Source organism: Takifugu rubripes, chromosome 7 (assembly GCF_901000725.2).
Source record: "Takifugu rubripes chromosome 7, fTakRub1.2, whole genome shotgun sequence".
Taxonomy (NCBI): domain Eukaryota; kingdom Metazoa; phylum Chordata; class Actinopteri; order Tetraodontiformes; family Tetraodontidae; genus Takifugu; species Takifugu rubripes.
The window spans coordinates 17,259,743-17,273,602 of record NC_042291.1 but is presented as its reverse complement, the minus strand read 5'-3'; the positions used below and the strand labels follow the sequence as shown (position 1 = coordinate 17,273,602).

Genomic DNA, 13,860 nt, shown 5'->3' with positions numbered 1-13,860 from the left:
TACACCTTTTATCCCATTTACTGTTTTAGTCTGTTTTAGTCTTAGTACTGTTTTACTACTCCAATTCTTAGTTCCTCAGTTTTTAGCTTTTATACCTTTTATCCCATTTACTGTTTCAGTCCTTCAGTTTTTAGCTCCAGTGTCTCCTCATGGTGTTTCCTCATGGGGGCCGGGCTGGGAGATGTTTCCGGTCTACCGCTGGAGGTGCTGTCCCATTGTCGACCCTGGCCTGGGGGGTTAGGGGGCTCTGTGCTTTGGTGTGGAGCCTCCGGTCTGTCCGGGTCGGGCTGGTCTTTGTGGCGGTACCACCTGTGGTCACGGACCGTGACCTCCCTCGGCCTGGTGGGCCTCCAAAGGTGGCGTCTCCTTCGCCTCAGGTCTCGGTGCCCAGCCATGTCTCAGCTTGTCTAAGCTTGTTTATGTGTGTGTGTGTGTGTGTAAGTGTGTTGTATGCATGTGTGTGTGGGTGTGTGTGTAAGTGTGTTGTATGCATGTGTGTGTGGGTGTGTGTGTAAGTGTGTTGTATGCATGTGTGTGTCTGTCCTTTTCTTGATTCTGTTGTTCTCTTTGCTGTTTTTATCCTTTGTGAGGCACTTTGTGCTACCTAGCGTATGAAAAGTGCCATATAAATAAAGATTGATATTGATATTGATATTGACTTTTTAAATCTTTGCAAATACAACACGGCTTTTAGAGACGCAGATTCCTTTTTTTTGCTTCTGCTTTCCAATGTGTTACTTTTTGTGTTCCCTTGCAATAGTTTTGTGCAGGAATGTAGGGAGCCACACTTCGTACGTCTGCTACGTTTTCAGCTTCAGATTAGTAGAAATTATTTAGCAACGTGACCCTTCCCGGGCTCCGTACTTCTCGCTTTTAGGATCGTGTTTGGCGGCATCTAGTGGCCACGATGGGTGCTGCTGGACCAAAATTCCACTTTCTCCAATTGGGAAATCCAACCTCGGGATGGAATTCAGACATCAGTGGTGTTAGGGAATTTGTTGTTGTTCTCCAGGAAACATGATCCATGAATACCAAGCTGGACATCCAAGCACCCGTGGGCGCCCGTCTCTCCACAGCTTTGAAATGACCCTGTTGGAGAACAAAGCGGGTGGGATCCGCTTCTGTCATCCACTGCCAGACGCAGCTCTGCAGGACATTTTTGACTCTGAACTGTCTCCAGCCACATCTTCTGCTGCTAGTTTAGCTGGATTAGCACCTCGTCGACTGTGTAAACACCTTTTTCATCGCTTGCTTGCTCTCGCCCTTTAAACAAATAAGGTGTTGCTCTCCAGCCCACTGGTGAACAACAGGCGAACACCCGGTGAACAACAGGCGAACACCCGGTGAACAACAGGCGAACACCCGGTGAACAACAGGCGAACAACAGGCGAACAACCTGGCGAACAACAGGCGAACAACAGGCGAACACCTGGCGAACAACAGGTGAACACCTGGCGAACACCCGGTGAACAACAGGCGAACACCTGGCGAACAACAGGCGAACACCCGGCGAACAACAGGCGAACACCCGGCGAACAACAGGCGAACACCCGGTGAACAACAGGCGAACACCTGGCGAACACCCGGTGAACAACAGGCGAACACCTGGTGAACAACAGGCGAACACCCGGTGAACAACAGGTGAACACCTGGCGAACACCCGGTGAACAACAGGCGAACACCTGGTGAACACCTGGCGAACACCCGGTGAACAACAGGCGAACACCTGGTGAACACCTGGTGAACACCTGGCGAACACCCGGTGAACACCTGGTGAACAATAGCCACAAACTGTCTGGAATCCCGAGCGATGGACACGTGCACGTGTTTTCTGAAGTATCTGGCCTCCGTTGACCTTCTCAAACCTTCAACAGTTGGGATTTGAGTGATAAGAGTGAAGGAAGAACACGACTGCAGGTGAGGCGAGGAGGAACTCGGAACGTTCCTCAGAACGATGCTGAGCAGCCTCGCACGACATCGAGCACAGTGAACCATCCGGATGGATTCACGTGCACGTCGTCCACCCGAGCGCCACGTCTGATAACCCGAGGGGCAACGACAGCAGACATGTGGGAGACTGAAGCCGAAGCAATGATCAGACACTTGAGGAGTGACAGCGTAACACTATTTATCCACCAACTCCATTAATACACACAAAAGTACACAAAGTGGACGCAGCTTCATCCTCTGCAGTCTTGCTACTTTTTGGTCGTCTTGCGGATCAGCGCCATTCTCTGAAAACAGACCCCCCCCAAAGGTTAGAGCTGCTTGAGGAGGACCTGGAGCTGGACTCTCTGAACTGGCTCTGACCTGTTTGTGGGCCTCTGTGGTACAGGCCTTTTTGAATGGCCGGATTTCATCCGAGCCAAAACCAGGAATCCACATGTTCCACTGGCGCTCTGAGAAAAGCCAAAGACAAGACGGGATTGGATTAGAGAGAAGGGACGCCAGCTGGACCACGCCCCCCCGATGGACGTCGACCTCCAGAAGGACCCCCTGCTCTGCCACAACAGGGGGGGCCATCGAAGCCGGGCCGAGCCACAGCAGCCACCTACCCAGATGTAACTGAACATCTTTCACTTCTAAGGTGTTGGACTTCCGATGGCGCGCCAGCTGACAGGCCGCCGTCACCACACTCTCAATAAAGTCGTCGGCGATCTGAAGAAGCATCTGAGGGGAGACATGAGGACATCAAAGCATCCATTCTGAGCAGTGAACATCAAAGGAAAGGGGCGAAACTCTGACGCCAGTTTTAATGCAGCCAGAGCAAATTCCTGGTTGTGACCACGTTTGGGCTTCAGAGCTACAAGACACAGGAGGCACCTGCCACACAGATTTACAGCAGAACCTGGCGTGAACGGCACAAACGGACCTCCTCTACGTCCTCGTCCAGCTGCTCGTTGGGGTCGATCTCCCTCACCAGGTCTTGCAGTTTCTTCTTGGTGAGAACCTTAAAGAAAAGATGTTTGTGTGTGAAGCTTGAAGAGCAAAGGACCTCCGACTCATTCTGACCTTGCTCAAGGTCGCGGCCTTGATTCTGGCGTCGCTGAACCTATCTAAACACATCTCAGGTAAATTACAAAGGTAACACTTTGGATCGTGTTTCTAAATGGGACAGGATGACCTCATCCTTGATAATTAAACCCATGAAAAAATAGCGTGGCGTCACGGCCGCTACGAGCCACGTGATCACGACCGATAAGGCGTTTATCAACGCTGAAATCATTAAGATGATTCTCTGCATAACAACACGTGTAACAACACGTTTGTAACAACACGTGTGTAACAACAAGCGTGTAACAACAAGCGTGTAACAACAAGCGTGTAACAACAGCGTGTAACAACACGCGTGTAACAACATGTGTGTAATAACAAGCGTGTAACAACACGCGTGTAATAACAAGCGTGTAACAACATGCGTGTAATAACAAGCGTGTAACAACACGCGTGTAATAACAAGCGTGTAACAACATGCGTGTAACAACATGTGTGTAATAACAAGCGTGTAACAACACGCGTGTAATAACAAGCGTGCAACAACACGCGTGTAATAACAAGCGTGCAACAACACGCGTGTAATAACAAGCGTGTAACAACACGCGTGTAACAACAAGCGTGTAACAACACGCGTGTAACAACAAGCGTGTAACAACAAGCGTGTAACAACATGCGTGTAACAACACGCGTGTAATAACAAGCGTGTAACAACACGTGTGTAATAACAAGCGTGTAACAACACGCGTGTAACAACAAGCGTGTAACAACATGCGTGTAACAACACGTGTGTAATAACAAGCGTGTAACAACACGTGTGTAATAACAAGCGTGTAACAACACGCGTGTAATAACAAGCGTGCAACAACACATGTGTAACACAAAGGAACGGCACAGTGCTACGATCTCGGGAAATATTTGGGAGATTTGGTGTTCTGGATCTCGCCAGAGTCCAGAACAGGAGCCAAACTTTCCCATCTGTTCCTCGGCCTGGGGGGGGGGGGGGGGTGTCCATAGTATAGCGGCAAAAGTGTTCTGGTTGATTTCCTTTATGATCAAAGCCCCTTTGGTCTAATATTTGGAAGACCACAGGTCGGAATCCTTGGCCCATTCTCATACTTTAATTCTATTATATATTTTGTATTTTGCAAAAGCCTCATAAACCGGGCCGAGGCCAAAATGGGCCCGATCTTTGCCACAAAGCCAGAGGTTTGGATTTGTCGACCTCACCTGGGACCCTTCTGGGCTGCTCCTGCCAGCGGCTCCGGGGGTGATCACCTTCATCACGGTGGCGGTGCTGTTAGCCATGCTCAGCGGGGCGAGTTTCACCGAAGCCCGGACGGATGTTCGCCTGTGTCGCTCGACCAAAGGGACGCGTCAGATGAACACAGATGCGATGGGTGAACATTTACAGGGTGCGTGAATCTGGGGAGGACGCAACACGACGCAACACGACACAACACAACACAACACAACTGGTTTTTAAAGTCCCACTAATTCGAATGTATTTAGCGACCCTTTGATTGCACTGTTCTGACCAATACGGCATTAGCTCAAAAACAAAGGGTACAATTCAATACTTAAGGGAAAACGACAGCAATATAAAAAGAAAGGTCAAACTTAAACCAATGTTTATCTTAGAAATGCAGCGAATCTCTAAAACACCGGTCGAACAACGCAACGTGCTAAAAACATTAGCAGCGAACGCGCTTCAAATTAGCAAGAGTAGGCTAACATTAGCCACTAGCCTGGTGGCGAGGCTTTATTCAGACCGAGTCTTATATTTAGGAGCGAAAGCGTAAACTTACCCTCGTTCATAAACACTATCTGTCCATGTTTTGCATTTCCGTGTCGATGATGCAGAAATTAAATTCAGAAAGACTGAAACGTATTCGATGGAAACTGGGGCAAAAAACGACGCGACCAGACCTCCTCACTTCCGCTTTGTTGCGTCGACTTCCGCTGGTAAAATGTTGCTTCCGCCGACAGCCGGGGGACTTTGGAACTACAGCATAATTGTAAAGCATCAATTAATCATGTGTAAATCATTGTGGACGAAATAAGAGCTGTTAAGGACTCTATTGACTTTCTCTTGGTTGAGGTCACTGCAGGCAGTCGAGTGAATAAATGAGTTTACACGTGTGTGTGTGTTTGTGTGTGTGTTTGTCCCTCCTGCGGTCAAGTTTCGCTGCGTCATAAAGCTGTTTAGCTGGCGTTATTAAGCACATTTAATCATCTCTGAAAAGCATAAACAAAGTCATTCGACACAGGAAAACGAAGCGTTGTTAGTTGTACATTTCAAGTCAAGTCAGAATATTCCAGAGTCGTTTCTTTCGATTTCGATTCATTGGAAAACGACTTCATCCTCATTCGAACATGTCTTCTGTTCCCCGGAGACAGATGACGCTCACGATGTCAATTTCATCGACTGAGATATTTATTTACACCCCACGCAGATAGTTTTAAATTCAAGCCCGCACAAAAAGAAAGTAAGCACATTTACAGAGACTATTCATTTATTTTCGGTTTTATATGGACATTGATACATCGCCTCTATCAAATGTTGAGTCCATTTCCTTAAACAGAGTAAACCACGCCCACACGCGAACGCTTAAATAGTCCGAGCTAACGTTTTAATTTCACATTCGTACCTTTGCTTCAGTTGCTTCAAATTGTTTTAATTTGGGTAGAACTTGAAATTTTCTACGAAGTTATGAAGCCCGTTTTCGCTGTTGTTGGAGTGCTCCTACTTCATGGCAGTTTGGGTAATATGCTTTGTTTTAGTTTTACCTGTTTTACCTGCCCGCTGAAGCAGGTGTGCGTCTAATTAATATTAATTCATCAAATAATAAATAATATAAGAGTAGTCGGTTAGCAGCTTTCTGTTCGCCTCGTAGACACAGTCATGCTTGTGGGTTACAGTTTGTGTGTGTTACCTGTGTGTATGTGTGTGTTACCTTTGTGTGTTACCTGTGTATGTGTGTGTGTGTGTGTGTGTCCTTCCTCCAGCGTAAACACTGCTTTCTCTACGAGCGTACCGATGTTTTCACCGTAGTGATCTTTGAGGATCATTTTTCACCGGGCTTGGCGTTCCCCCAGGGACCATCCTGAGGACCTCCATCCTTTTCTTCATTAGTGTACTTTTGTGTCGTTATTGCTGGCAGATGAACAAATGGGCTGTGCTGTTCCTGCCTACGTGGTTGATCAGTAAAACCGTCTGTAATTCGTGTCCACATGCAGCCACTTTGCTGATCAAAGGGCCGACCGGGCCGATCCTGGAGGGGGAGCAGATCACACTGGAATGTCTGTACTCGGACGCTGAGTTCAACATCAGCCAGGTCCACATTGAGATGTTCTCCAAGGTGAGAGACAAAGGACGAATGCAATGACTTTTATTGTTGGAACGAGCTTGATAAGTTCCTGTATACTGCTGTGATTGGGGTGAGTGCAGAGGAGTTGATGGCTGCTCCTTTCATGGAGCTGCATTCCCATCTTTAACATTTTCCCCAGTTTTGATGTAAACACGACCTCCGTCATCAGTCCTGCTTGTTCCCTTCAGTACACCAGGCAATGGCGTCCCTTCTCTCAGCGGTTCTGGTGCCGGGGCTACGGGACAGAAGTGCGCATGACTCCAGACCGCTTGCTCATGTCCGTCCCTTATGCGAGCACCTTGTACGACGGCTCCTATCGGTGCGTGTCCGACGGGAAAAACGCAACCACCCCAGACAGCTGCTCCCAGGTGCTGACAATCAAAGTCCACTGTGAGTATCTAAAGATGGACGTTGCCATGGAAACCTTCACTTCTTCCTGTTGGATTGAGAAATGTGGATTTATCTTGCAGAGGTGAATTACACAGAATTCTGAGAGTGAGCAAACGTTTGAGAAGGAAACTAATGAACAATTTCCAATGGTGATGTGATTAAAAAAGAATGCACCATTAGAAATGAGCCAGCGCTGCACAAAGGATGTAACCCACTGCAAAAAATCTGCACTGTAAAAATCTGTCAGTTGGTTCTCTAACAGCTTTTGGTCCATTATCTTTGAAGCTGTCAGGCATTTAGGGTGCACAGTTGCATCAACTGGCATCGTGTCCATTCAGATTAGGGTGTCCTCCATCTGCTCAGTGGTGATCACATCCACCAGGAAGATCTTTGATAGGTTCCTCAGTCTGGCAGCACTCATTATGAGCAAAGATCAGAATGGACCAGAGGGAACATCAAGGAGAGGCGCTAGCAGCTGAAATGAGCCATTATTCACAGCCCCACTTCCTAACGACTGTTACCCGTTATCATGGTTGTCGATTGTTTGCTGCAGGTTTTGCCACCGTTCACTTGAGTCCGTGCGCTCAGAGACACTCTGCTAGCACACACTCTTTAGAAAGGCTTCAGCCCACGACCTTTCATGCTCAAACCTTCTTTTTTAAGATATGGGGCAGCTGTCAATGACCAGGGAAGGCTACAGCAGATACCTGGGACTATCAGAGGAGCTGAAGGTGCGATCTGGGGATGATGTGGTGCTGAAGTGTTCAACCAGTGCGTCCGAGACGTCCATCTACACCTGGAGCAAGAACGTGAGCGTTTGCACATCTGTCAACATGCACTCCTGCTTGGGCTCGAGCTCTTGTTTTCACCGTAGTCATCTTTCCAGGTTTCTCTCCCTGTTTCTCTCCCCTTCATTTCCTCCAGCCTAACGTCTCCTCTGGCTCATCTCCTGTCCAGAGCCGCTCTGACCAAGTCTTCCATGCTTCCAGGACCGCTTGGCTAACTCTAACCACTCACTGGGTTAGGGTTAGGGTTAGGGTTAGGGTTAGGGTTCCTCATGGTTTTTCCCCTTTGGTTGCCTAGTATTGAAATATTGACCAGCACTTTTAATGACCGAGGAACTCTCCCAGTAGAGACATCCACACAGTGAAATGGTCAGACCCAGTATTTTAGGGGTCTGACCCCCACGGGTCACTTTGACCTGGATGACGGCCCAGTAGTTGGTTGAACATCTGTAGCTTTAAGGTGCGACAGCATCACTGGAAAGAGCTCTATTTTGTGTGTCTTATTTCCTTTTTTCAGTCTTCTCAGACTGGCTGCTCAAGATGAACTAACCACTAACTCAGTGGGTTTTGTGTTTCACTGTTGGTGTTTGCACGAGTATATGTGTGTATATATGTGTGTATATATGTGTTTATATATGTGTGTATATATGTGTGTATATGTGTATACAGTATATGTGTGTATATATGTGTGTATATATGTATATGAGCTCCAGCTCTCAGGAGCCAAACCATCTGCATGCTAATGTGTGTTTCTGTTGGGTTTCCACCTCGTGGAGGCTCGTCTCAGAATATCGCTGCTATTGTGTCATTTATCAGCTCCTGAACCACCTCATTATTCCTGTGTGTGTCACCACTGTTAGTGTGTGTCACCACTGTTGGTGTGTGTTACCACTGTTAGTGTGTGTCACCACTGTTTGGTGTGTGTCACCACTGTTGGTGTGTGTCACCACTGTTGGTGTGTGTCACCACTGTTGGTGTGTGTTCACCACTGTTAGTGTGTGTCACCACTGTTAGTGTGTGTCACCACTGTTGGTGTGTGTTACCACTGTTAGTGTGTGTCACCACTGTTGGTGTGTGGTCACCACTGTTGGTGTGTGTTCACCACTGTTGGTGTGTGTTCACCACTGTTGGTGTGTGTTACCACTGTTGGTGTGTGTCACCACTGTTAGTGTGTGTTACCACTGTTGGTGTGTGTCACCACTGTTGGTGTGTGTTCACCACTGTTGGTGTGTGTTCACCACTGTTGGTGTGTGTTACCACTGTTAGTGTGTGTCACCACTGTTGGTGTGTGTTACCACTGTTAGTGTGTGTCACCACTGTTGGTGTGTGTCACCACTGTTGGTGTGTGTTCACCACTGTTGGTGTGTGTTCACCACTGTTGGTGTGTGTTACCACTGTTAGTGTGTGTTACCACTGTTACCAGCTTCCTATTAATATGCATATTTGAGAATATGAACATTTATTTGCAGCATGGAAATGAGCGAGCTCATTCTTCAGTGAAAAGGGATTTTAAAGAAATGTTTTCCAGACATTCCAGACTCCTCATAGTCCATGATTAATTCCATGATTAATTCCATGATTATTTCTATGATTATTTCCATGATTATTTCCATGATTAATTCTCTCAGCCTTTATATTTGCCTCACTCTGCTCTGGTTGGGGGTTCTTTCTTTCAGGGCAGTGATTGGATCCTGCCTTCCTCCCAGCTGGCGCTGATGAAGGTGAGCTCAGCCGATGGAGGCCGGTACACCTGCACGGCCCAACACCCGTCAGTGGAGGCGCTGAGGAAGAGCCGCAGCATCAGCATCAGCGTGCTGCCTGGTGAGACAGCTCTTCTCCAGGTTCTCTTCTCCAGGTTCTGTTCTGCAGGTTCTCTTCTGCAGGTTCTCTTCTGCAGGTTCTCTTCTGCAGGTTCTGTTCTCCAGGTTCTGTTCTGCAGGTTCTCTTCTCCAGGTTCTGTTCTCCAGGTTCTCTTCTCCAGGTTCTTTCTCCAGGTTCTCTTCTCCAGGTCTCTTCTCCAGGTTCTCTGCTCCAGTTCTGTTCTGCAGGTTCTCTTCTCCAGGTTCCTCTGCAGGTTCTCTTCTGCAGGTTCTCTTCGTGCAGGTTCTCTTCTCCAGGTTCTCTTCTTCAGGTTCTCTTCTCCAGGTTCTGTTCTGCAGGTTCTCTTCTCCAGGTTCTGTTCTGCAGGTTCTGTTCTGCGGTTCTGTTCGGCAGGTTCCTTCTCCAGGTTCTGTTCTGCAGGTTCTCTCTCCAGGTTCTCTTCTCCAGGTTCTGTTCGGCAGGTTCTGTTCTGCAGGTTCTCTTCTCCAGGTTCTGTTCTGCAGGTTCTCTTCTCCAGGTTCTGTTCTGCAGGTTCTGTTCTGCAGGTTCTGTTCTGCAGGTTCTCTCTCCAGGTCTGTTCTGCAGGTTCTCTTCTCCAGTTCTCTTCTCGTCTGTCTGCAGGTTCTCTTCATCATCATCTTCATCAGTAACCTGTGAGGCGATTGGAGATGGTTAATTGCCCCCCACCAATGCTCGTATATATATATATATATATATATATATATATATATATATATATATATATATATGTATGTATATATATATATATATTATAGCTATATATTATTAACTGTTGAATATTAGACCGCCGTTAACGATGCAATGAATGGGGATAAATCTTGATAAAAGTGGTTTTTTCCTGACCATTGGTCACGTTCAGCTGCTTAATGGTTGCTCACGCACGCAGGCTCGTGGTCCAGGTGTTGCAGAGCCCATGTGACGCGTGTCTTCCTGATGTGGTCCACAGGAGATGCTCCGGTGGTACCACACCAGTAATGGCCAGGTCCTCCTGGTGACCTCTGTGGCCGCGGCCTTCCTCCTGGTCTTCGTGGTCTCGGTCAGCGTGTTCCTGTGCAGCCGGGCAAAGGCATCAAGACGGCCAAGGGCCCCATGTAAGAACGGACACGCATGAGCCTCGAATATCGAGATCGCGTTATACTTTGATCCTCTTTCTTCTTTCATCTGCACTTTATCCAATTATTATTTTATTTTACATGTGGGCTGAAAAGAATGCCATTTTCAGAATAAAGTGAAAAAAACTGAAGCAAACTGGATTTGAATGTCCTGGGTCCCAGCATGTCCTGGGTCCCAGCATGTCCTGGGTCTCAGTATGTCCTGGGTCTCAGCATGTCCTGGGTCTCAGCATGTCCTGGGTCCCAGCATGTCCTGGGTCCCTGCATGTCCTGGGTCTCAGTATGTCCTGGGTCTCAGCATGTCCTGGGTCCCTGCATGTCCTGGGTCTCAGTATGTCCTGGGTCCCATCATGTCCTGGGTCTCAGGATGGCCTGGGTTCTCAGCATGTCCTGGGTCCCAGCATGTCCTGGGTCCCTGCATGTCCTGGGTCTCAGTATGTCCTGGGTCTCAGCATGTCCTGGGTCCCTGCATGTCCTGGGTCCCAGCATGTCCTGGGTCCCGGCATGTCCTGGGTCCCAGCATGTCCTGGGTCCCTGCATGTCCTGGGTCCCTGCATGTCCTGGGTCCCAGCATGTCCTGGGTCCCATCATGTCCTGGGTCTCAGCACTTGTCCTGGGTCTCAGCATGTCCGGGGTCTCCGCATGTCCGGGGTCCCAGCATGTCCTGGGTCCCTGCATGTCCTGGGTCCCTGCATGTCCTGGGTCCCTGCATGTCCTGGGTCCCTGCATGTCCTGGGTCTCAGCATGTCTGGGTCTCAGCATGTCCTGGGTCCCAGCATGTCCTGGGTCCCTGCATGTCCTGGGTCTCAGTATGTCCTGGGTCCCAGCATGTCCTGGTCCCTGCAATGTCCTGGGTCTCAGCATGTCCTGGGTCCCAGCATGTCCTGGGGTCCCTGCATGTTCTGGGTCCCTGCATGTCCTGGGTCCCAGCATGTCCTGGGTCCCTGCATGTCCTGGGTCCCAGCATGTCCTGGGTCCCTGCATGTCCTGGTCCCAGCATGTCCTGGGTCCCTGCATGTCCTGGGTCTCAGTATGTCCTGGGTCCCTGCATGTCCTGGGTCCCAGCATGTCCTGGGTCCCTGCTTGTCCTGGGTCCCTGCATGTCCTGGGTCCCAGCATGTCCTGGGTCCCATCATGTCCTGGGTCTCAGGATGTCCTGGGTCTCAGCATGTCCTGGGTCCCAGCATGTCCTGGGTCCCTGCATGTCCTGGGTCCCAGCATGTCCTGGGTCCCAGCATGTCCTGGGTCCCTGCATGTCCTGGGTCTCAGTATGTCCTGGGTCCCAGCATGTCCTGGGTCCCTGCATGTTCTGGGTCCTGCATGTCCTGGGTCCCAGCATGTCCTGGGTCCCTGCATGTCCTGGGTCCCAGCATGTCCCTGGGTCCTAGCATGTCCTGGGTCCCATGCATGTCCTGGTCCCATGCATGTCCTGGGTCTCAGTATGTCCTGGGTCCCAGTGCATGTCCTGGGTCCCTGCATGTCCCTGGGTCCCTGCATGTCCTGGTCCCAGCATGTCCCTGGGTCCTCAGTATGTCCTGGGTCCCTGCATGTCCTGGGTCCCATGCATGTCCTGGGTCCCATCATGTCCTGGGTCTCAGGCATGTCCTGGGTCCTGCATGTCTGGGTCCCTGCAGGTCCTGGGCCCAGCATGTCCTGGGTCCTCAGTATGTCCTGGGTCCCAGCATGTCCTGGTCCTGCATGTCCTGGTCCCTGCATGTCCTGGGTCCCTTTGAGACACTATTAGAGTCACAACCACAGACCAAGACGGCACAGGTGGGTTTAATTTTCTTGTTTATGTTCGAATCATCATGTTCGGGGTCCGAACAGGTCGGCTGTAACATCAGAGCTGCCATCAAAGCTCAGGAACAGTTCAGCTGCTTTGAAGTCACCTTTGGTCTCAAAAATCAAGCGTTTAACCAGTGAAGTGAGGGTGAGACGGGAGGACCAGGGTGTTCCAACACCAGAAATCAGGCAACTGCTGACCAAATTAGGAATTTATACCAAAGATGATGTTTTAAAGGACCCAGCTGGAAACACAAGGAGCTGCCACAGGGGCCTTAAATCAGTGAGGGCCCCTGAGTCAGGACGTGGTCACGTTGTTGCCTCTAATAATCACAGCGTCAGATGAAAAGCTTTTGGATGCTCTCACACAGAAACGATCAAATCTTTAGCAGCGCTAACGGGGACGTCGTTATACGGACAATGATTGTCTCTCTTTCTCTCTGTGCTTCTCCAGTGACGACCATTCCCAGAAGAACCCATCTACAGAACCAGCGCAGAGTCACTGCTCTCCACTAGTGCAGATAAACAGCCTCTGGTGTGACCCCGGGGGGGGGGGGGGGGCTGACGCTGACATAAGTGATGCTGAAGGGGGAGGAGCTCGTCTGGGTTCCGCTTGGCTGTGGACCTGGAAGAGAAGAACATCCGATCAGTCCTGAGGCCGTGTCGTCCCTCAGGTGTCCACACGTTTAGCCTTAAAGGCAACTGGAGCTCGTTTTCCCTCTCTGTTGTGTGTTGTTTAATCATGATAATCATGCTAGTTTGGGTTTGGGTCATCTTTGTTGTTAATTGTCTTCTAGCTAACCAGTCAATGAACTGTACCACCTTATTCTGTATTAAATGGCTTTCTGTGGCCTTTTGATCCTGTGGCCTTTCATGCTAGCATCCTTTCATGCTAGCATCAGTGTGTTTACAATGAAAAGGACTGAGAGGGGGAGGGGGGGGGGGGTTACATGAGAACAGATGTGATCATTCAAGGTTGAGTAATGCATTTTTCTAACATATTTCTCTTTGATGTTTGGGACATATTAAAGATTAAATGATCGTTCACCTTTTTCCTGGAACTTTAAGATGTTCAATGACTTGAAAAGGGCACCAAGTGTCACCCTGCTGGGTCAGGGCTGCCTCCTCTCTCCTCTCCCCTCCTCTCCTCTCCTCTCCTCTCTCTCCCTCTCCTCTCCTCTCCCTCTCCTCTCCTCTCCTCTCCTCTCCTCTCCTCTCCCTCTCCCTCTCCTCTCCTCTCCTCTCCCCTCCTCTCCTCTCTCCTCTCCCTCTCCTCTCCTCTCCCCTCTCCTCCCCCCTCTCCTCTCCTCTCCTCTCCTCTCCCTCTCCCTCTCCTCTCCCCTCTCCTCCCCCCTCTCCCCTCCTCTCCTCTCTCTCCCCTCCTCTCCTCTCCCTCTCCTCTCCTCTCCTCTCCTCTCCTCTCCCCTCCTCTCCTCTCCCCTCCTCTCCTCTCTCCCTCTCCTCCCCCCTCTCCCTCCTCTCCTCTCCTCTCTCCTCTCCCTCTCCCCTTCCCCCCCAGCAGGAGGGTCCCCCTACATGAGCCTGGTCCTGCTCCAGGTTTCTTCCTGTTAAGGTTGGGGGTCA

General features: G+C 49.7%; 2 protein-coding genes across 3 annotated transcripts; one reads left to right on the top strand and one right to left on the bottom strand.

Annotated features, from left to right (window-relative positions):
* Nucleotides 1–2,111: 2,111 nt before the first annotated feature.
* On the bottom strand, nt 2,112–4,973 carry LOC101079783 (transcription initiation factor TFIID subunit 12). Of its 2 annotated transcripts, none has more exons than XM_011616832.2 (6): nt 4,803–4,973; nt 4,225–4,345; nt 2,873–2,950; nt 2,556–2,670; nt 2,311–2,399; nt 2,112–2,234 (listed from the first exon to the last, which is right to left on the bottom strand). In XM_011616832.2, exons 2-6 carry the CDS (start codon nt 4,300–4,302, stop codon nt 2,199–2,201), a joined length of 396 nt encoding a protein of 131 aa, XP_011615134.1. In that variant the 5' UTR covers nt 4,303–4,345; nt 4,803–4,973; the 3' UTR covers nt 2,112–2,198. The 2 variants fall into 2 exon arrangements, with proteins under 2 accessions (XP_011615134.1, XP_003976007.1); XM_003975958.3 differs by having other exon boundaries at nt 4,225–4,419; nt 4,803–4,972.
* Nucleotides 4,974–5,601: 628 nt separating this feature from the next.
* On the top strand, nt 5,602–10,477 carry LOC115250365 (uncharacterized). The gene is made up of 7 exons (XM_029838582.1): nt 5,602–5,759; nt 6,235–6,356; nt 6,554–6,755; nt 7,419–7,564; nt 9,217–9,424; nt 10,329–10,342; nt 10,439–10,477. Exons 1-7 carry the CDS (start codon nt 5,708–5,710, stop codon nt 10,475–10,477), a joined length of 783 nt encoding a protein of 260 aa, XP_029694442.1. The 5' UTR covers nt 5,602–5,707.
* The last annotated feature ends 3,383 nt before the right edge of the window (nt 10,478–13,860 follow it).